The 24,139-nt window shown below is 41.8% G+C and overlaps 2 protein-coding genes across 2 annotated transcripts; both read left to right on the top strand.

The window, feature by feature from the left end:
• The first annotated feature begins 187 nt into the window (after positions 1-187).
• Positions 188-17,435, top strand: LOC135483323 (mitogen-activated protein kinase 3-like). Its single transcript, XM_064764112.1, has 9 exons — positions 188-320; positions 1,392-1,518; positions 1,691-1,746; positions 6,154-6,343; positions 6,722-6,926; positions 7,430-7,509; positions 11,901-12,089; positions 12,490-12,607; positions 12,884-17,435. The coding sequence occupies exons 1-8, from the start codon at positions 211-213 to the stop codon at positions 12,595-12,597; spliced, it is 1,065 nt and encodes a 354-aa protein (XP_064620182.1). The 5' UTR covers positions 188-210; the 3' UTR covers positions 12,598-12,607; positions 12,884-17,435.
• Positions 17,436-18,490: 1,055 nt separating this feature from the next.
• Positions 18,491-23,878, top strand: LOC135483322 (uncharacterized). Its single transcript, XM_064764111.1, has 2 exons — positions 18,491-18,613; positions 19,899-23,878. The coding sequence occupies exon 2, from the start codon at positions 19,927-19,929 to the stop codon at positions 22,621-22,623; it is 2,697 nt and encodes an 898-aa protein (XP_064620181.1). The 5' UTR covers positions 18,491-18,613; positions 19,899-19,926; the 3' UTR covers positions 22,624-23,878.
• The last annotated feature ends 261 nt before the right edge of the window (positions 23,879-24,139 follow it).

The raw sequence follows: 24,139 nt of genomic DNA, 5'->3' as shown, positions 1-24,139 counted from the left end.
TAGAGGCCCAAGTCTGAGTGCCCTTTTTAAAAATGTGATTAGTCCGCCTGTCAAAGTTACATGCCCAAGGTCCCAATGATGATACTGTAAATCCAGAACACACAATAAGCAATAATTGACCCAAGATAGATTGTGACGCAAACCCTGTCCACGTGATCACAGTAAACCAATCAAGGGCCCATGGATTTCTGCAGATGAAAGACATGCAATATGGCGGTGCAAGGTGGTGAGAGTGTGATGGTTCGAGGCCAGGCTTTCAGGGTTGGCCCTCGATATAATGATCTGAAATATATTGGTGAAGGGGCCTATGGAATGGTCGCGTAAGTATCCTACTTTTGTTTCTTCTCCGCACATCGCTTAGTATGTCTGTAGCGATGTGAAACTTGTGCACCATGATTCGTCGTGCTGAAATAAACACACAATAACAAACTACATTGTATACACATACAGTCAGTATACACAACACTACACAGCACCGAATAATCAGTCATTGCGTTTCATCTGCTCTGTCTGCGCATTCTGCGAAAACCCTAAGAAGTCATTGTTATCGATGGATGACCAGGAGGCGAAACAAATGGTAGGCCTATAATTTTGATAATGATGTTAGTTGTAACTAGTGCTATAGAGGCCTATAGGAAAATGTTTTTACTTTGCATTATTGGAATGTTGGACTGGCTGTCATATCTTATTCTTATGTAGTCTTGCATCTGTGAGGAGCCTTAAGAGTCCGTTAGAGTAGTTTTAGTCCAGTAGTTAACACTGGTTTACCATGCAATAAACAGGGCCCAGGTTCGATCCAGGAGAACCCAGGAATAGGATTGTATAAATGTATTTCTGGATAACTGGCATGGCTTTCATAGTTTCAAAGAACTAAACTCCCTGACTCCTAACAAGTTTGAGGATCAATAGGACATAAGTCAATGAGAAAAGGGTCCGTTGGATGAGACAAAAAGCCGTGGTCCCTTGTACCTGATCGTTTATGGCAGGGCACATGAAAGATCCTACATACAATACATTTTAGGCGCACACTCACAGTAGCCTCCATATACCGCGGGAAAATCCAAGAGGGTTACGAAGATAGAATGACAGAATAATATTTGACCTATAGTGGGAAGCAGCCCTCATAGCACATTATTTATTGGTTTGTGCAAGGGTAGCCATGAGAGCCCAGAGGAAACAACCAAATAAACCGAGGTCCTTCACCTCTTTTCTTTGTGTGAATAACGACAGGAACTTGAAATTGCGCCAGAGGTCCCCATGCAAGGCAAATGAAATTCGTCAAGGGTATCCCTCTGAACGTGGCAATACAGCAGTTTATTTTAGGTCTTTTCCAGATTTTAAAGACATTGTTATTTTGTTCTCAATTTTTGTGTTGTGTATTTCTTCTCCAGGTCTGCGAATGACTTACACCGTGGATCAAAAGTTGCAATCAAGAAAATATCTCCATTCGAACATCAGACATATTGCCAGAGGACGTTACGGGAAATAAAAATATTAACGAGATTCAAGCATGAAAACGTGAGTCGTTTTCAGGTTTTTATCTTTTCACTTGGCTACTTAAAATGCAATTTGCAGCATCAATTAAAATTTTTGTTCAAATGTCATTTCATAATTTGACCTTTGTTGATCATACATAACCTCTGGTATGTTTTGTTTTCCACTGTTGTCATGCTTTTTAAATTTCTTGCAGATTATTGACATTCGGGATATCATTAGAGCATCATCCATAGAAGAAATGAGAGACGTGTATCCTTTTTTTTGAACTAATAATATCATGTACACTCCGAGTGTTGCCTTGATATCATGTACACTCCGAGTGTTGCCTTGATATCATGTACACTCCGAGTGTTGCCTTGATATCATGTGCACTCCGAGTGTTGCCTTGATATCATGTGCACTCCGAGTGTTGCCTTGATATCATGTGCACTCCGAGTGTTGCCTTGATATCATGTACACTCCGAGTGTTGCCTTGATATCATGTACACTCCGAGTGTTGCCTTTGTAAGTTTCTTTTTAAACGCGCCTGGCTGGGTTCACACCAATTTTGATTAAGTCCATTCAATACAACTCTGTTGATGGAGTAAATCAATAAAATTTGTATACCTACTGTAATTGCAGTGTACTAATACTAGAAGTACTAAGGAAACATTGTTCACTAACCAAAAACCATCCAAAAAGATTGCTAGAATCAGTATTGTAGCCACATTTCTTTTTGATTCAATATGCCGTAATGTATTCTATGAACGCAACTTGTTGCTGGCGAGTTATACTTCCACTGACACTAGAGACGCACTTTGACTGCATGCAGTCTCTTGTATCGGCCTCTCCACTCTGTTGACTGCATACAGACTCTGCAGCACTTGTAGCCTGTAGGGAGAGCATGCAGTAACAAGGATGCAGCATACTGGAGGTGCAAGGGGCAGCATGTAATGCATTCCACTAGGATCAATACATGCAGTCTCTTCTGACACTACCTGTTACTGTTACTACTCAACTCATTGATCGAGATTCCCAGGCACACCAACGCAGAGCTCTGCCACTGGTGACATTTAATATTTGGATGGGTTATTTGGATCTATAAATCTGGGTCCTATTGAATTTTGATTACTGTGCATGTATATTTTGGGTTCTGATCTCATGACGTTGTTGATACGATTATTTGTTCTTTCTGTTAGGCCGAATGTAATCTTAATAGCAGAATGTCAGATTGAAATTTAGGTAGTGCAAGTTTTGGACAGAAAAATCTCCATGATTATAATATCCAAGGCAGGGCAATAAAAGTGAGAGTGTTGTTTACATTTACATATGATGGTCTGTATATGGATTTCCCAGCCAAGTTTTATCTATTTTGCCGGCACAGGTCAAGCATTGTGGATTTAGAAATCATGTACTTATTCGCTAAATTCCTGTATACAACTCTGCCACATTTGTCCCAGGCACCAATTTGGTTCAATTGTGGTAAAGCATTGAAGCATACCTGTCAGTTAGTATTGGGCTTTGAGTTCAGGAAACTTTGTGTTTCACTGGCCAAGTTTCACTTTGATGTTCTTTGAGTGGGAATGCTATCACCCAAACACCCATTGATTAAAAAGTTCTCTCAAATTCAGGCTATCAGATCTAAACCTGGTCCCCATGCATCATATAGGTATATTACCTTTCCCATGTAATGATGTGGCGTCATTGGGCCAGGTTATGTGATGGCACCAAATTTTACATCATGATATCTCAAATTATAATTGTCAAAATCATAAAACATGAGCTTTGCGAAACCTCTCTATTATCATGCTATGTACGTCCCTGCCGGGTATAGAGACATTTTTACTGATGCTGATTAAGAGATGCAACAGAGTGCTCAAGGATCATTGTCAAGGCACCAAGATCATGTCAATACGTGTCGTGATTGATTACTTGTTTTGTTAAAAGATCCTGAATGACGTCAGTTTGCAATCTTTCGTCAATGCCTGTAATTGAAGCTTCGATAAAGAAGGTTTGACACAAGCTCCTATTTCAGGTTACTGCAGAGTAGCAGAAGGTTTTTCATATCATGTATGATGAGCTGTTCATGAGGTGTTTATTGTGATGTAGAGCAGACTGAGAGTGAGATACGGTGCAGCACTAGCGTGTCAAAACCATTTTTTGGTTGCAATAAGGGTTAAAAATAAACTTTATGTTCAGATGTAGATGAACCTCTCGTCTGAATTTGAGATTGTTCTGTGTTTTAGCGAACTGGTATCACATATATTGCTCCACTTGTGTGGTTTCAGTGTTTTATGCCTCTTATTCATATCAGTTGGTAAAATACCAGAGATTGTGACTGAACATGAAACGTTTCATACTCGCGAAGCACATTTGCGAGCTAACTTTGGTTGCTGCACCTGAGTGTAACTGCGGAAAAGTGTGTTGGCACAAAAATTTTGTTAGCAAAGATGAGGCTTGAAAGTTGCGATCGCTTGAAAATGAAATACTGCCATGTCTGCATGTTCACAGGTTGCTGATCACTCTCTCAATCAGTGACCTACATTTTGCCCAGTGATAGCTTCTGACTTTTATTTTGATTGCCTAGATTGTAATTCCTATAGTGTGTTGATCACACCGTTCCTGGGGCTCCATTATTTCGCCCAGGAACAGCTTGTATGGTAGATGTAGAGTAGGCCTACTTGCGCTTCTATGATATACAGAACATGCAACTGCTGCCAATATTCTTACACTGGCAGTGGCTGTGCTACGTACAAAGGGCCCATGCAGTATGGCTCATCAGACAGGCAGGGGGCTGGGGCTTGCACTATGCAATTTCCTTGTCTTGAGGTTATTGCAACCCAGAATTTGGTACCAAGGACCATATCTCATATCACAGTGTTGTTGAAAATTGAATTTCTCAATTGGTGAACAATTCAGTTTAAAATCGATGAGTGGTAATTGATACAAGGGACAGGTGATATGACCTTGAAGCACAAACCCATCCCTCGTGCAATGTTTGCAAAATCAATATATACAAGATATACTTCAAACAGTTTGCGTGGGCGGATGCATGGAAAATAATGTTTTAAAACAACCATAATATACAGGTTATGTTCATGCACATACATTTGAGCAAGTATAGATTAGAGATTTGAGGCAGATGGATTGTTGGTCAGGCCTTGTCCTGTTCTTGCGAAGTATGTATTCTAAGATACTTTGGACTTCGAAGTTCCAGATGAGTGAAGCTCTTGCCTGTTGACCCAGTCTGCTCGCTAACAGACAGCATTGTCTTGGGGTAACGATGTGTATTATCTGATACCCATATCTCGGGCTCAGTAATGTCATTATTTGCCATTAATAAATTAGTGAACCTGCTCTAATTAATCCAATATGATTACCTTTCTGGCTGGGAATCCTATCAGAAGGAAAATATGATAATACCAGCCAGACCAACATCTCTACCCCTGGAGCTCATGTCATCCAGCGATTTCTGTAATGCACAACAGTATTGTGAAATATGTGAGCTGTGTTCAATACGATGACGTCAATGAGATAATATTCAATAAGCCATCTACAGTGTAGCATGTTAGTACTTGGTCTCTGCTGTAGAGGTAAATTTCCCAAGGTGATGTCGTGGTGTGACGAATTGACCTGGTTGTGTCCCTGGTTGTGTCTTCGGTGTTGCTGGTGTTTGCAGTGTCATTGCTGATGTGATGGCGAGGGGCTTCGACAAGTGTGATCAGATATTGGAAGAGCATGCATTTGTTATATTTCAAGAGTACATATGTCATGTGCTCTCATCACCTTTGAGAGATGTTTTGTTGTGTTCAGTGTTGTGCATGCCTTCCATGATTGCTGTCACGTGTGCAGGGAAATGGTTGATGATCCTCTTATTGATAATCAATATATGCACCTCAGCAACTAGATATTTGTTTGGGGAATGAGTGTTTCATATCAGGCTTGTTTTATGTGAACACCTGAGTGCAGTGTTTGTCTCTTGCCTGGTTAACCTTTACTTCTGTACATAGTCTGCTCTTGGACTTACTTGATGATATTTACCAAATAAGAGAGGCAATTACAAGGGACGACTGGTTGGATTCCCAGAATATGTCTGGGAGTATGAGTGTGATTGTCCAGTTTTGGGTCGACATTTTTAAAGAAACAGACTAGGGCAATGCTATTAACACACTAATGGCATCTCTCAGAACTGATAGAAAGTGTGCAGCTCTCTAATGCAATCATTTTGGGTTGGTTGCTGTCATCCTCAATAGGCAAATGAAATTGTTCCGCCTGATGAAATGTTATATGGTGTGACATTATAAGTACCAAATGATTACTGTAATCGATACTACTAGATCTGATTGTGGGAAGTTTTTCGATCAAGTTACTCTGCTAAGTGTTTATCGAATCGAATGTCCATGGGTCATCTTCATCATTGGGCAATTCAATCAAGATTCATTTTCCATGAAGAGTATGGCATTTCACTCAACGATTTTTTAATGAAATGGCCGTATCTGTCCCATAACCAATGGCAAGGCGCCGTGGTTCTGTCAGTAATTTGTTTACCGTTTTTGTCTATTTTGGCGTGTTGTTTTAAAATTATCATGGTTGTACTGGTTGCAAGAAAAACTTCTACAAGTTGAAAAAGTATCTTTTCACCTTGCTTGTGTTCATCGTTCCTTAACCCTCTCTCAGATATATTGTGCAATGCTTGATGGAGACAGACATGTACAAGTTACTGAAGACACAGCAGCTCAGCAATGATCATATTTGTTACTTCCTTTACCAAATCTTACGTGGTCTCAAATACATTCATTCAGCAAATGTATTACACAGAGATTTAAAACCTAGTAATTTGTTATTGAATACGACATGTGATCTTAAGGTAAGTCTGGTTCATTTTGTGGTTAGTTTACCCCGAGGTAACACATCAGAATAAAGCAGCCTACAGCATTGTGACAACTCATGAAACCACCTACATGTAAGGGGGGAAATATCAGCCATGACACAAAGCCTGCTTGACAGTTTTCCGATTTGACTTCATCGGGCAAAATCTAATTATTTTATCTGCTGCGAGGCCGTGATGGCTGCAAGAATGCAGTGCCTTGGGAGCTTTTTCTTTCTACCAACCGATGCTGGATATATTTTCAAATCTTTTGGCCAAGGTCTTTCAGAATAATCCGTGATTTGTGTCTGTGAAGTACTGTCCTCAGCTTGTATGATTGACTTGATTACGAATTAACTCTCGTTTTGTCTTTTTCAGATATGTGACTTTGGTTTGGCGCGAGTTGCTGACCCAGAACATGACCACACAGGCATCTTGACAGAGTACGTGGCCACAAGATGGTATCGGGCACCAGAAATCATGCTCAACTCCAAAGGTTATTCAAAAGCAATTGACTTGTGGTCCGTCGGCTGTATTTTAGGAGAGATGCTCGCTAACCGACCGCTCTTTCCAGGGAAACATTGTATCCTTTTTCTAATGCCTAACATGAAATATTGAATGATCATGATGCTCTTGTTCAGATACTGTAGGAAATGGTGACATTTTGCAGTTCTCTGCCCATGACATTTATTCCAAGTATGATACTTAGATGCTAACAGGAGTGAACTTGAAGCCTGCTTTGCAGGTTGAGTAGAAAACCTGCTTGTTAGATGCCATTGGTAGAATATACACCTATTATCCTCATAAAATTCCACATTGGTGAACCTACCTTGAATTATTATGGTGGAATGTCAACTTTTTATGTATCGCTGGCTGATCACCAGGTTGGAGGCCATGCCAATTTATTGTTCTGCTGTGGGAAAAGGTGATTCAGTCAAGAATGACTGGGGCACTTGGCATCTGACCAAATACCAGGGTTAGTTCAACTCCTGCAGTGGGATCTAACTGTCTAATTAGCTGTTGCTCTTGTCGGAAGTAATGCACTATGAACTGAAAACTTCGTTTTTCCTTGACTTGAGTGCTCAGATCTCGATCAACTGAATCACATCATGGGTGTGCTTGGTTCGCCGTGCAGCGATGATTTATCTTGCATCATCAATGAAAAGGTAACAATTTATGTCATCAGAATTTCTAACATTTGAGAAACATCCTGCCTGCGACGAGACTGACCCTTGTCAGAAACAGGCATATCCTGAAAAAAGAACTACTTTCATGAGCTATGATTCCTTCTTTTTTCGCCGTTGCTTGATTGACTGTTTGTGGCCTAAATATAGACAGGACCTGAGCTAATCATCTGTAATCAACAGTCTGACCCCATCCTGTGCCAGTTATGAAATAACACTGTCACTGTGATGAACCTGGAGATTCAACAGTAATCCCTTATAGAAATGTCAGCATTTATTTACTGCAATTTGTCCATTTGTGCAAGCAGTGCAATTTACTCTTAGTTCAGATGTGTCCAGCTAATGAATACACCACCCATAACTATATGCATTGTGGTTGATGACTGATCAAACCAATTCAGCCGAAAGTCACATTGTGTTTAAGCCTTCAACAGGTTCGACAATCTTGATCAAAGGGACTGGCCTTTGATCAAATCCATTATGACTGATAGAATAATTCAAAAGGACAAAATATTAATTTCCCATGTATAACATGTGCCATGCATGTCAATCTGTGTTCACCTGTTAATGTCAGGATCAATCTTTAGAAAGAAATACCAGATAGAATGTGAACTTATTGACACTGCATGTGTCGTCATTTCAACCGTGTTTATGCAGCTTCTAAAGGGCATCGGTGATGAGAGTACTGCGTCAGAGGAATTGGCTCTAAACCTGATCGATTATGTGTGCATGTACATGTGTACACACACAGCCCCAGAATCGTGCAGTCACTGTATCTTGTTCAAAGGTCTCCTGCAACCAGCTACCAGTATCTAGAAGTAAACGGTTTTTATAATGGCCCAACTGAAATATGATATGAAAGAGATCTCTTTGCTGGGCTCTCCTGTGCAAATCATGCATCTGATATGAGTTCAAAACGGATAGATAAGGGTTAAGTGTTGATGGTGACTTCTTTTTGATGTGATATAATGAGAACTGAGTGGCCCCCAGTTCCAACAAAACAAATGTGGAAGGCTCGCCACGCTTGTTCTGAGTAAGATACTTCCAGTGGTTGCCTAGGCAACCGCTAACAAGCACAGGTTTTAAGACATGGATGCATGTATTCATGTTGCGCGTTTGTTTGCGTCAGTCCAGGGAGCTTTATGCCCACTGGCAAATTATAGGTCGTCTATTGTCTGGCATCCAGGGTTGTTGTAAGCCTTGGTTAGGTGGGGGAGGATTGGTGGGAAACTGATCCACAGGCATCTTCTTCTTATTGGCTTCTTGTTTGAAACACTTTTTATATCAGCTCAGAAATGGTTATGAATTATGAGTTACAGTAAGCAGCCCATTACTTTCATCATCTTTCACTAACTTTCATTCAGCGTTTGACAGCGGCTGAAAACGAACCTTGATACATCCGGGAGTTTGTCAATGGATTCAATTTGCATTAAGTTTGACCATTCAATAGGTGGATTGGAGCAGATAAAAAGAGACTAGATGAAGCGAATAGAAGCAGCCATTGTCCTGGAAGAAAAGTGGGGGGAAATGTCGAGTCAAGCCATGGAGGTCAAATGGTGATCTTACCTAATATGAGTCTGAGGAGCATTTCTGAGCGATATGGCTGGTCATGACGAGGAAGTGGGACTGATCACACCTCCATGCTAAACATCATGTTCCTCATCAAGAGATGGCATTAGCTACTGATGGGTTCCTTCTGGTCAGGATGTTAGGTTATCAACATCTGTGATTGATTGACCATGATACAAATGTCATGACTGCCTATCCCCATGGTGGCAGGATCAAGGAACATGACCATATCCAAAGCTTCCCCCCCCCTCGTAATCAGGATACAAACTAGGTTGTGTGCAGTATTGGCGTCAATTGTGTATTGTTCACATGCATTTTGTGATATTTTATGGTTAAGGATAACATTATCAGCAACTGTTATGCTCTTTTAGGACATTCTTTCCCCTCTCAGTGTAATAATGTTACAAGAGATGTTTTCAAAGATGCTGGAAAGCCAGAGATTGAAAATCACTCAGTTTGTTTTCATCAGAACATTCTAGCTGATCGGTTTCGGACCTGGTTTATGTGACAGAGCGTTCAACCAAAGCCATCCAATTTACACTAATCGATTTTTCAGACACACCGCCGCAGAATTAGCAATGAGATATTTTTTCTTTCTTTCTGTTTGTTGCTGCCATGGAGTCAATATTTTCCAAACAAGATTGATGCAGTCCACTGGGACTAAATTAATCAAACTACCTTCCTTTGGACGCCAGAATGGTATCTCAGGATAATGAGATGCAGGCATTTCTGGTGAAGACTAATCAAATTAGTACCAAAAAAATCTTGCAGCAATCATTTTGAAGTCTCGTCGCAGTGGGACTAGTACTTTCTGACTAGGTTGTCAGATTGCGTGATTTGAACCGCTACCGTTGTCACCGAAGTGCACTTGAGTTTTGCAAGCGGAAACTATGCAAGAAGAATCCCCAGACACACTCAATAACCATGTGTAAAAGAATTCAGGTTCGATTTCTTTGCACTATGTGATGAAACCTCTTCTTAAGTTATATATTCACCAGAGAATATCGTGTAGCAAAATATTGTGGTATATCATTATTTCACAATCCTCGCCTAACAACGTCATTAGAAACCGAATAAGAAAATTGATCCAATTGTCGATAACTGCCAGAGTACTTAGTAATCTCATTGGACACGAACGGTTCGAAGAAAATCACGGGTGTTGTTGCGAAAGCTGGATCAATGGAGGACCAGTTCTGCATCAGTGAATTCACGCAAATGTTGGTCGATTTTGAGGTAGCATGATGACTGCTATGGATGGTTTGATACCACTTGTGCAATGACTAGATGCTGGAGCAGTCATCTTAGGATGGAATTGATAAGCCGGCTACCTGGTGACCTGAGAATGCATTGATTTTTTGCCATTGACTAGCTAATGCTGAGTTATTCAATATGGTACTGATTAAAAATTAATTATAGACTATGACTTAGCCTGGTAGCTTCATTGTCTAGCGCGGTCTACCCAGGAGCGAGATTTCCTGGTTGTTTCGTCATGTCTATTTGTGCTGGGTTAGATCATGTAAGGTGAAGCAGGTGTGGCAGGCAGTGAGAACGTTGCATTGTCACATCACCATGAGAACTGAGAGCACTTTGCAACTCCCGTTTGAAATACTGTAATTTCAAATGATCAAACTTAATGTTGTGATTCAACGTGGTGTGCTTCATTTCTAGGGGAAACACAATCTACAGACCAGGTTTTAATATCAGGACACCCCTGGAAAGGAAGTCAGTAATTTCAACACAAGGGACCATTGTTGCCAGTCGTTACCATGGCGACTGCTAATAAGCTTGTTATTTCCTTGTACCCAGGCTATACTGACTGCCTCATATCATTGTCATATTTTGGTTTATGCTGTGAACCAAAGGTTGCTCATTTGTGAGGGGGTTAATGAGGGAAATTAACAAGTTCATTATGAAGAAGTCTGGGGTGGACTTTAACATGACTTCTAAAACCTCTTTTGTAAAGGTATAGGGGATATGGTCTCGATGATCAGTTGTGTTGAACCTGGCCAGGAATTTCCTGTCGAAATGATTGTCATAAGGCATTTGTAAGGGACATATTCAGCCAGGGATGTGTTCTGTCAAGCGACATTCATTGCCAAGATGAGGGACTTCTCTTGGGGTATACAGGCCTGTTGCTAAGACAACTGCGTTGGCAGTCGAACGTGTACAATGGCAAACATCCATAGACTTGGTAGATATGCATGTACATGGAGGGGCAATACAAACGTGTCAGTGTTTGATCATGTCACATACCCAGAACTTTTTAAAAATTGTTCGGTATTTGCCGAGAAAAGAATGATGAGGCTAATTCTGCAGTTAAAAAATCCATCTTGTTTGGTGTTTGCCTTCGTACAATAGAAGTATGAGATTGGGCCTACTGACACAGAATTGGTTTAGAGCTGGAATAGGAAGTGACTGGTAATATTTGATATGATTAACCTAATTTGATTGATGCTTGGGATGGGCTGTTAATGTACACAGTATCCATCATTGTTCTGACACAGATTCCTTGTAAATTGACATAGCTTTCATCCACTTCCAGACGTTGAACATGGCTGGACCAGGAACTAGCACCTTCCTGGTCCAGCCATGTTCAAATCTATCTTCACAAGAGCACTTTTTCTCTGCCCCAAAAATGTTGTCACAAATTCAAAAACAAGGCCCCTTTTTGGATTTGGCGCACTGCCTAGTACACCAGATCAGACATCAGAGCATGTGCTCCAGAACTGCCCACTCTGGGACGCCAAGAGACGGTCCACGCGGTTGAACACCTTGACTTATGCTGCACTTCCTTCTCTTTCCAGGCAAGGAACTACCTGAAATCGTTGCCCATAAAGCCTAAGTTGTCTTGGCAGAAGGTCTACCCAAAGGCAAGTCCGAAAGCTCTGGAACTGTTAAACGTAATGTTGACTTTTAACCCATCGAAAAGGTGCAGTGTCGAGCAGGCGTTGAGCGATCCATACTTGGAGCAGTACTATGATCCCGCAGATGAGGTAGGTGGATCATTAGAGAATAGGTGGGGTCTTGATAGGGAGCATTGGTATTGGGTGCCATGCTGACCATAGCTAGCAATGCATGTGCAGTCTGAGCCAAGGCCAGATTGTGGTGCCCCCTGTGTGTCAGGATGACGTGACCAAACTTGTGCCTGTGATGCTGTGGTATGAGTGGCAACTGATTGTAGTGCATCACGAACCATTGGTCCTCAAGCCTTCAGTCATCTTATGTTGGTCAAATTAAACTTACTTTGAATGTGATATGCCTGCAAATCTCAACAACCATTTCATTGACATTGAATGGAATTGTTTTGTCTGTGTAATTTCAGACAATTTTTGAACACGCTTTTTGCATCACTTGCTTTAACCACTACTGTGACATTGTGCTTGATTCTTTCAGCCTATTTCTGAGACCCCATTCACATTTGAACAGGAGTTGGATGACTTACCAAAGGAGCGCCTTAAGGAGTTGATATTTGAGGAGACCAACAGATTTCATGTTGCGTAATCAGTAAATGGTATGTAGATCATCTTCCACGCAGACATCATGGCAGGGTCCGTCCCTAGCTGTTGGCTTATCCATAGGGTCGGTATTGTTATTGCCCAAGAAGCCTTTCTGGCATGCAGATGTTTCAGGTAGTTTCCAATAGACAAGGTAAATCTTTACTGGTCTCAAGACATAGAATGAGGAGAGATCCAACTCAAAATGCCCTTGAGATTAGTGGTCTGATAGAGTTGACTTCAGTGCCACTGGCTGCTTGTAACTTTGAACCAATATCTTTCTCGTTCTCTAGGTATGACCATAAAGATCACAATGGAAACAGCTGACTGTAAATTGGTGGTAAACGATACTGAAGGGTCAAAGGTCAAGACGTGCATGTTGGTGGCCTCATTGATGAGTCGGGAACTCATGCGGAGAACTTATAATCCTGTGCATTTTATGAAATCACACGATTGTATTTGAATATTTGATCCTGTCGTTTTGCTGCTTTGAACACCCAGGTTTTAGACCAGGGTGCGCTAGTGTATCTTGTCTGGAGTCACGTCGTTGTCCATGATATTTCTGTTGCTGTAGCGATGAGTTTGGTATCTGTTGCTAGGGGTTAGCATTTTAGACCATATGTATAGCTCCATGTTATCTGCATATAAAGCACCATGTGTTAATAACTTTGAGATGGTGATCACACTGAATGCCTGGTCCTCCCTGCTGCATCCACATTTTTCTAATGCTTTTGCTATTGATTACTCAAGAGGTATATATTTTCAAATTGCAACAGAACTATGTAGCTTGTAAGAGATGGGCTTATTAGCGCGTAGAAGCCCCAACTAGTAGTTTTTCTGCGAAAAATCTAAACTTTTTTCTTCGTTATTTAGGTAATTTCTCTGTGATACGTCCATTGCAGTAGTTTTATTTATTTACAACGGCATTATTACTGTTTCTGTGTCTCTTTGAATATTGTATGAAATCATGGTCAACTTTTTTATGGCCACTCTTCACAAATGTACAAATGAAGGAATGAAATCATGAAAATCTGCAAAATTTAAAACTTTTGAAAGGCCAATGGTTTATTGTCACTCCACATGAATGCAAATGGACTGGAAATAGAATCAGGTGGATAGTGATAAAAAGCATCAAAATAAATGTAATTGGAGTGTTAAGCCACAATGAAATTGGCTGGTTGGTTTATCCATTTTACATTGTATAGTTGCCATGTTTAAAACAAGATGTACTTACATGTATATGTTCTTGGGTTTGTTGCACTAATGTTTAACTGGACATTGCATGCGTGGGGGGTATGTCCATGAAAATGAAATGTTTGAAACTTTTTTGTTTTGGGTTGTTGCTGATTCTGATTTTGTTGTAAGCTGAGTTGATGGTTCATTTTACACCTTGGCAGGGTGTTATAGGTGTTGCATCACAGTATTTGTCATTGTGTAATCCCATTTTCGAATGGTCCCTGATCTCAACAGCTACAGGTATCACTTCCTGTTGTGGTAAAGACACTTCATGTATGAGTACATGTTGAGAACTGTGTCAGACAACAGCTTGAGGCTAGGCCCCCAGTCACACGTGGATACTGGGTGAATACTGACCCGTTTGAGTGAGAAGAACAACTAAACATGTTCACAGGTACATCCTACCATAAAGGCAATGTGTGTCTCCCTTGTTAGTTACCACAAGGCTTTGTTTACCATGGCAGCCTCTGGGCAGAAATCAGGCCTAATAGATGTCACCATAGTAACCGAGCTGAAGCTCCTTTAAGCCTTCTGTTGAGGGAGTTATTGACCTTGTCATGGTTTGCTTGTGTTGGCTTGTACCTCTGTGAATGAAACCGATCAGAAGTCTTATGAGTAAGATACCCTAGTATTCAGATGTCAACTCATTGCTCCACTTGGTTGGTTTGGTGAATCAGTGGTCTCTGTCCCATGGTGAAATCTGTGCACCTCTACCTGAAATTGCAGTAAATTTTTAAAAAAGTGAATTTCTGTCATATTTTGATAGCATACAGGGTTTATGAGGCTCTGGATAAGTTATGTTCAATCAGTTAAGTTCCAATTTTGTTCTGTTTATTGATTTTTGACATTTATCTTCTGTTGGTTATTTTGTTATGGGGACATTGGTGACATTGGTGTTGACAACCCTAAGGTCCTCAGTTGGGTGATGTCTGATCCCGCCTCGGGCTGTCTCTCAATCATTGATAGGTTGGTGCCCAAGCCTCCAAGGTGCAACTTCATCTGTTAAATGACCCGAACGCTTGTGTTGTCAATGGTATGTTTAATGCTATGAAAGGCCTGTATGCTTGCTGTAAGTTCGGTGGATGTGTTTCGACAGCTTTAGTCATCGTCATTACCCTTAACATATTGTCAAGCACAAATAAATTGTGGTTTGATTTTGACCAAGTTTGTGGATTGTATGTGTAGTGGTATAATTTGGAATGGTTATCATGTTCAAGTGATATGTACCAGTAGCGAGAAAATGTCTATCAAGTTGTGGTCAGCTTTGGTCTACATATTGAGTAGCACATACAGAATGTGATTGGTCAAATTGCATCGTTCTTATTGAAGGTGGGGTAAGTGACTGACATATGGTCAGAGTTTTCGTAAATCTCCGATAAGGTAGGACAAAGTTCTAGCAAACCTTACAAGTCTTGTAGTTGGTAGTTATGTGAATATGTTCCAGTGGACAGTAGAATGTCCCTTGTCTTGCTAACTTGGTCAAAAATCTCTCCACAGATCTATCTCAGAAGACTATACATAGTAGAATGTAGATCATTAGCTGTATAAGTGTAGGCTACTTTGTATGTACATTGCAGGTTATCTCTTCAAACTTGTGAGGCTTGAGAGCTTGTTCCCTTATAATGTAGTGTTATGGTTTTGTACAGTATAGAATGTATTGTTTCAGCTGCATATGTGTATTCCATTGCATTTAGAGATGTGCTGATAGAACAGACTTCTCGCAAGAGTTGGGATCGGGATGAAATGTGTTTTCCCAAGTCGTACTTGATACGTACGTGGTCACAGTTTTCGCGTTATAACGAGTCCAAAGCCAGGAATCTACTGAAAGAAGGGAGACCCAACTGTTGTCTGAATAATGTATGGGTTCAAGTAGTAACTCCTTGTTCTATTAGCAAGCATGTGTATGTACATGTATACTTGATAATAACATATGAACTATCCTGTCGCAAAGAAATACAATAACGTCACCTCAATAGTTGGAAACTAATATCTTTCTCTTAAATGTGCTCGGGGCATGATATTCTTTTCTCTTATTTGTTGCATTTGAGCTGATTGTACATGCTGGTTCATGGGTTATGACATCAGCTTTCATAGTCAAATATTGGTCTGACGACCCTGGTGACTTCACTGCACTCTATTGGCGATCTTCTGTACTGGGTATGCCTTTTCTCAATTGAAATGGTTCTGATCATAGACCTTGACAAGTACATTGGAAATGAGCAAGGAGTTTCACAACAACTCGGAATCAATATACAAAGTTCATTGTTGAGGCTCTGCTCATTAGAATTTGCCATGTTTTCAAACAAATTTTGATAATCGACAGCCCGATCTGACAAGCTGTGCAATTTCTCTTTTCTCTCTCTTTCACATATCTGCATGTTATATAGAGTATTGTCTAGAAATAAACAAATGACATTACAGTCTGTTGACATTACATTCCTCATGGTGAGGCTGTGTACAGATTGCAAATTGTCCTTTTGGGAGGTTATATGATTGAAAATCCATTGAATATTAGCAGCATTAAGAGTGAATAATAAAGATCGATTTAGATAAGATTTAGATGCAGGCAAAATTTTGGCCCTTCTGAAGTTTTCACAAGAAACTTCAATGGCAATTTATTCTGAAGAATTGTAACCTGTTGTCAAAAAATGCTTGGGTGGGTCTGTGATGGTGAATAGCAAGTTTTTAATTGACCTGGCCATGCCGTGCATGAACTGGTAATGAAAAAAGACATTATAGCTCACCACAGTAACTACATAATCATGAAAGCCACTCTGTTCATCAAGTTATCATGAAGCTGGGACATCTTGAATCGAATGACTTCTTAAAATTCTTGACAAAATTTTTGTCATTGATTTAACTTTCCCTACGTGTATACGCTTGATAAAGATGTACTAAGCATTGTGTCTATCTATCTGGCATTTGGCATTTTGCATTGTATGTGTGCATGCTTTGGTGATCAACAGTGTAGTAATCACGGTCAAGTTGAGATAAATATGTAGTGTAGAAAGGAATTGACAAAGAAGTGAACATAAAGAGAAAAAAATTGATAGGTGTTGTAGCATTTTAATGTGCTGAAACAAAACTGTATTATCATTTTAGGATGTAATCATTAGAGTTAACAGTGCAACCTCAGGCCACTGAAGAGATACCGCCGTCACAGTAACCTGTGCAAAAAGTTTGCATGTCCAAAAGTTAGATTTATCAATTCAATAAATAGTAATGCATTTTTTGGCTAAAAAACTAAGGTCTCAAATGTCGCCAATTTTGAACAAAATAGGCCTACTAAGATTGTTGGAAAACCCATATTTGACGTTCACAATTTGATGACCAGAAGAGGGGTTGGGGCAATGTCCTGGTTCTTCTGTTATCCTTGCACTGTAGCAATATATCTTATCATAAAAACAATGTGCCACACTACACACATGTACTTGACTGTAGTCTTTTCCTATCTTTAAAGGCTGTATGTTCACCATTATCCAATCAATATAAATTTTGTATATTTTATATGGCATGCAGTACCCAGTCCGACAAGTCAAATGTCAATAAAACTAAAATGTATATTTGATCATGTTGATGTTGTAATAAACAAGCAGTGTACATGGTAAATTTGTTCTTGTCTTTTTGTGATGTTTTCCAGAAGTCTCAACTCCAGCCAATGTCTTGCACAGTGGCTGCCCCTGATGTCTGACTTGGTTGACAAGGCAGCCCCCCTCAAAGAACAAGTTCACAAGCTGGCACAGTAGCTGTCGGTGTTTAGTATGCGCGCCATTGCAACAACCAAGTATTGGTGACTGATCTCTGGTTGTGGTTGGAATGTCGGGGACCGATTTCCAGATCAAAGGAACAAGATTATATTAAGGACAGATGTCTACTTTGGGCATGGAGCCTTGTACGTCTCATTCGAAGGACCATGCAGTTTAGTGTTTACTCTAAGTGTCTCACCCAAGGACACTGAGATGAGACACAGGTGTTGTGACGCACCTCATTGTGAGTTTAGTCGTTGATTGTTCTGTATATATAAGCAAAATGGAAAGGGGACAGCATCCGGGGATGACGGCATGATCTTGTCTGGCGTTGGACGATGAGGTAGACTTGTGGGAAACGCCTGCGACCAATGCATTAATCTGTCGTGATATAGGCCGACATTTGATTGAAAGGCCCTTCAGGGACCGAAGCCCACGGTTCCGGATCGCATACCAGTGAGGCCCGGGCAGTGAAGACCCTCAAATATCAATCCTTGAATACAGTTAAGTGTTTACTCTAAAGATCTACGAAGATTTACCAAGATCTCCCCTCGCACACTCGATACCAGCAAGTGTCAAATAAAATGCCCTGAAGCTCAGGATGGTGAGGACCACGCCGTTGCATGTCAGTTTGATTGTGCCCCATCAGACGGAGCAGCGGTTGTCATGACTACTGTCAATTAATGACCTCCTACCCCTTCATCTATTTTTATATCATTCTGAATCTCAGAAAAGAACGCTATTTGCTTTACAATGCTCCTCATTGTGTTTTTGTTGGGTAATGACGACTTGAGAGTGAATTGATCGAAATAGGCATAGATGAACACCCTTCAGGGAGCACTGTACTGGTTAATAATGCGGCGTACATCAAGGGGAACAATAGGTGTCGCATTTAATACATATACCTTATACTGTAGTATACGTATGTTTATATTGAATGTATACTACGCGAAGTGGTGTCAGCCCAAATGAGTCACCCGTTCAATCTGCTGTGTCTTCCTGGTTTGGACGTCTGGACGAGTATCGGGACCAAAAATTAAGGTAGGTGTACGGGTGTGGTAGGTGATCGGTAGGTGATCGTAGGTGCATATGAGCGGGGATGTAGGTGAAGTGAGGTGGTGTAGAGAGTAGAGTTGCCATTCCTTGGCATGTTGAGGTGCAGGTGGTCCCCCGAGTTGGTCCATGCAGGGAGGTGTTTGTGTAGACTGTGCCTTCTTCTATTCCATTGGTATTACATGTATGTACGTCATGTCATGTCCCGAATAGTGATCATGGACGTGGTCACATCCAAGAACGTTCTTGTGACACTGTCTTGGTCATTGTGTTTTTGTGGTGGTGGTGGTTGGGAGGGGGACCAGATATAAGTTGGTTAGTATGTTCACCACATGCATAATGCGTATCGGTCCCTACTAAAGTTACCCAATATGTTCCTTCCGCATGTTCCATACCTATAGCTCCCATGGTCAATGTTGTCGATTGAATGGCTCTCTTTTGTTCATTGATAGTCAAGCATTAAGAGTTTCCACAGATTTTTAACCACCTGTTACAATATGCCACATGTTGACAGACTATTAAACCCTTGGGAACATTGGTGTCCATATTATAGATCCTCCCTCTCCAAATCAAGTTACAGTATATCATTCGTACTCTATTTACCCTTGGAGCCTATTGTAGTGGGATATCTATTTCTGGGACTACCATTTCGCTCACACCCATTGCCTCAGCTGGCAGCCTCCTTTGCTTCACATTCCTCTCACAGCCAACAGTGGCAGCATTGTCCCTCAGTATGCCTTTAACATTCTTTAACAATACGTTTTGTAATCCCTTCCGACAACAAATGGAGGACATTGTTCTGAAGTGGTGAATGAGTGGCATTTGGTATGTCCCAACAGTATATACCAGCGTGTGAATAATTGTATAAGAATAAGATGCATATAGTGTGCTATTAATGATATATATTTTGCATAAAGATATCACCTGAATAAATATCAATCGACCTAATTGAATGAGAATTGAATGAATTCTTTGATCAGTTGCACACCGTGTCATGAGCACCCAGTACTTATATTCCATTTTTGATCATCTGTTATCTGGCACCGCGTTGATAACGATAAGCAGTTTTGAAATGTTTTCAAGACGTTGAGGGTGCAGTTATACTAACAATGTTGGAACCAGGTTTGCAGATACAAGGACTTCATACCATCACAGTATAAAGCATTAAATTGGCATTTTTTCTATTTGCAGGTTTCATGAATAACCCCTTTTAATTCTGCGAGAGACACAATTGTCAGGTTAACTCTAACAAACCACAATCATCTATTTACAGGGTGCCTTCAGGATAACTGTAAAGAAGAATGTCTCGGGGTGATTACTATTACAATGAGAGGGACCGGTATGGTTCCCAGCCAGATGACGACTACGATGATGATGATGACCCCAGATACCAGCAACCTCCGTCCAACTATTACAGGGGTGAGGAAGATCATCCGAGAGTCTATGGGAGGCGATATGATCCCAACCTGAATCCTGCTGCAGACGACCGAGGACCCAGCTACGGCCCTGGACGGGGTGATCCGTATCGACAACCAAGACAAGATGAACAGGACGACCATGCTCACCCAGCGGGGTATTCAAATGCGGCCTACGACGAGGCGGAGGAATGGGGACCACCTCGTGTCTACGGGAGGCGCAATGATCCAAGGAAGTACGATGATGAGTATCCTAATCGGATAGATCCGGAGGGTCCTAGGTACGGCCCCTACGGTGGCGAGAATCAAACCTACGACAGCCGTCCAAATACAAGCAAACTGTCAAAGCATGATGATGTCGACGATGGTGGATTCGGTGGCCCTCATCAAGCGCCAAACAATACATATGAGAAAGACTTTAATGGTGGCCGACACCCCTCTGGTGATCGGACACTCCAAACTAGCTCAGTTGACAGCCACATCCCTCGCAGTCCTGGTATGGACGATTTAGCCCGAGAGGCAGCACCACCATTACCGCCCAGGACTGTCGCTCAATCTTCTGCACCTGTCAATACTCAGCTTCAACCGTCGTCAGGCAAATGGACATGTCCTCCATGGCTGTACCGTCCTGCCTGGATATTAGGAATCAGCCAGATTGTGCTGGGAGTCGTTCTTTTGATCTTTGGAAGTGTTGCGGCTTCCTTCTCGCACCCTCAGATTGTCAAAGCAGGAATAGGTGAAGGAATCTGGGGTGGGTTGGTCATCAGTGGTGCTGGCGCAATGATGGTATGCATCGCTTGGAAAAAGAAAGAGCTGTTTGCATATATTGCCATTGGACTTACTGCAGGTGGTGTTTTGGTTGATATCATCATATTTGGTCTTTGTGGAACGTCCATTAAAAACGTCTTATCAAGCGAGTTTGCGCTAAACGCGATAACAGGGGGCGGTTCACTTGGAATTAACGTCGCCAGGCCGAACTATGGTGCGTACTATGCCATGTACGGCTTACTGATAGTGTGTGCCTATATTCACCTCGTAGTTGCGATTGTCGCGATGGTCTTCCTTTCCGTGTCAATACTGAAGTCACAAGAGCAAGCCAACTTCATCAAGGAATATCTCAACCCTGAAACCTCAACCTGGGCGTATCCAAAGATCCTGTTCAAGCCAGCAAAGATAACTGCTATATGTCAGATTGTCCTCGGGATTCTGATGTTCATATTTGGATCAGTAACAATGTCGTTTCATGGACAGTACCCGCCGCCACCGGGAGTCACTGCAGCTGAAGGTATTTGGGGAGGTACCATCGCCATAGGTGCAGGCGTCCTTACTCTCTTAGCCGCCAAACTAAAGACGAAGTTCTTTTTGATCTTGGTGATTACAATGACGTCGCTCAGTGTTCTCGTGGACATACTTATCTTCGGTATTTGTGGATTCGTTGTTGATGAACTTAACGAGCCCCACATAATTGACGCTAGATACATGAGTGTCTACCCTAGACCAAGTATTGGCCTCTGGACAGCAATATACGATGTCTTGATTGTCATTGCGTTCATTCACATCGTCGTCGCCTTAGTCGTTCTGGTGATCCACGTCCTTGTGTTCGTACCGTCCAAATATCTGCCTCAGCAGAAGAAGGCCCCTGTGCATTCTCAAGCAAGGATAGTCTCGCAGAACCAGGGAAATAACGTTAGCGTTTCTATGGTGGAGGGTAGACCATCCGCTGCAGGTCAGCCACGCAGAATCGATATTGTTGATTCACGGGACATCAATCTGAGACAAGTGCCTCCACGGTATGGCGAAGAGCCACCAAGATATGAGGACCTTCCACCCTCACCTGATCCTTACAACACCGGTGTTGGTTACAACCTGTCGTTCGTGCAAGCTAAAGATGAGCGTCCACAGTACCAAGACCATCAAATGAGTGGCTACAAAGGTGATCGCAAACCATCAGATGATGTTCGCCGACAGCCTAACTACAGTGACAACGAACCTCAGTATCCACAGAGCGGTGCGCAACCTTATAGTGAACGTGATTATTCTCGTCGAGACCCTCCTAATACTGCGGGGGAACCAGTTTTAACCAGCAGGGATGCGCCGCGTTTCAGTGTTAACGCCGAACCTTACGATAGAGAGACCCGCGGTCCTCGGCATCCGAACGGCCGCGAACCAGTGTCCTATGGTGCGAAACATCCTAGTGATGATGAGCCATACCCTAGTTACCAGCGGCCACAGCCCCATGGGCATGAGGTCGACAGTGGGGACCATTCACCAGGGGGTCGTGGTGAGTCTGCATCTTATGCCAGACGTCCACATGGTCAATACCCAAGCCGAAACGGGAACTACGGCAAAGACCGTCTACCTTCCCAAGGTGACCACGAGCAGCGCCAGGGTGGAACGCACTACACCAACGACAGTCGGAGTCAAGGCTATGAATCCCGGCCTCAGCCTGGTCCCCGCCATAACAGCAGCGGTCGTGAAGCGGAATATTCACAACGAAGTCCGATGCAAAATTACGACGACCAAGAACATGATTCCTACTATGATGAAAATGCACCCTATTTTGGCCGATCGTCTGGAATATAAGGACTGTCCGCAAGATGAAATTCATTGGCCACGCAGCACTTGAAGAGATACTGTTTTATCGGCGCAGTAGGTGGATCAGTTTCTGAGTATGGGGTAGAGGAGGCGGATTCTTACGGGTCCGGTTCAACTTCGGCTTGTGGTTGACCGTGGTTTCAGTTGGTCTGTAGCAGCGAGGAGAGTACAACATGGTAATACCCCAATTCTGATGTAAGGGGTTATCAAAAATTCAGAGCTATTGTCAATATTTTATTGTACATGTATATAAGTATTAGAGTGTACCTGGTACTCATATTTTTATAATCCATGCAGTATTGTTATGGTCTTATTCTGGCAAGGTTATCACCGTCTAAAATCAAATTGCATCCTTGGTGTTGTGGAGATTTCGTCCAAAAGAAAGCAATACTGGTCAGACTGCATTGATCTCGACTCCACTGCGGTTTTCCCGGGCAGTTTCCCCTCTTGTCGGTTTTCACCAATGGTCGTTATTGGAGAGACTCTTGTCTAGATTTAAAGATTCAGTTGTTTTGTAACCCTGCCTGGACATCTCCGGGCATTATTTCCTTAGGACACTATAACCCTATCCTATCATATACATTTGTACATGAACCTGTGCCTGTTGCTTGGTCTGCAGTAATGCGTAAACTAATTCATCTTCCGTCCGGGATAGGTTCGCTTCTGTAGCTTCCTTTGGCGCGCTCCGTCCCGTAATTGAAGCCAGCTCGTCCACTTGGTTGTTCACGATTGTCTTTCCTGTTGTTTTGATATCTGGTGAGGTGTTCCTTGCCAAGTTTGTTGTCATTTGTTGGTTGAAAGTCTCATTCATTGATATATAATAAAGTATTCTACAAGTAGGCTATGTAATTCTATGTAGATACATTTACTGTACCTTATGCTTGTCAGATAAACGAACGATTTCTAGTGTGACGGCGAGAACACAGATTATGTTCCATTCAGAGTCGGCCTACTCATTCCGGTTCATTATCATTGCTATTGACAAAGTTTACATGTCTGATATATGTGTAGAAGTTACATTTATGTATCGCATAGACATTTTGTAAAGTATCCACTCTGTCATCGACGTATATATTAGTATCTCAATACACCTCAATTTTATTCACATATTCATAGACTGAATCCGTGTAACACTGTATTTTTTCAATAAAAATGTATATACCTTTGATTTATGCGTCGTTTTACCTTTGATTTCGTATCTCATCCGAATAAAGATTTCGGGATTCTGGGGCCAACTGGGTGATATGAGTAGAGACCTGGTGAAGAACGGCTACTGACCGGTTAAACAGTAGGCCTAACCGAGTCTTCCGGACTGAGCGAGACAAGTTTTCTGCTGGTTGTGCTCAGCGAATTGCCGCCATTTCCTCTTGATCATTCTGCAGAAAGCACAACCCTTGTTCAAGTCCGCACGCGGCCATTGGAAAACAATTGCATTGTGCGAAATCTCGTACATGTATTGTGAAGTGTTTAGACGGCCGGCATCTGTACCCAAGCACACTTCAAA

The sequence above is a fragment of the Lineus longissimus genome, chromosome 2, assembly GCF_910592395.1.
Source record: "Lineus longissimus chromosome 2, tnLinLong1.2, whole genome shotgun sequence".
NCBI classification, from domain to species: Eukaryota; Metazoa; Nemertea; class Pilidiophora; order Heteronemertea; family Lineidae; genus Lineus; species Lineus longissimus.
This window is presented reverse-complemented; position numbering and strand designations above follow the sequence as displayed.

Coding starts and splice junctions, on each gene's coding strand:
- LOC135483323 (XM_064764112.1), top strand. CDS start 211: ATGGCGGTGCAAGGTGGTGAGAGTGTGATGGTTCGAGGCCAGGCTTTC. Junction 6,344..6,721: donor ATACGACATGTGATCTTAAG/GTAAGTCTGGTT, acceptor TGTCTTTTTCAG/ATATGTGACTTTGGTTTGGC. Junction 6,927..7,429: donor GCTCTTTCCAGGGAAACATT/GTATCCTTTTTC, acceptor TTGAGTGCTCAG/ATCTCGATCAACTGAATCAC.
- LOC135483322 (XM_064764111.1), top strand. CDS start 19,927: ATGTCTCGGGGTGATTACTATTACAATGAGAGGGACCGGTATGGTTCC.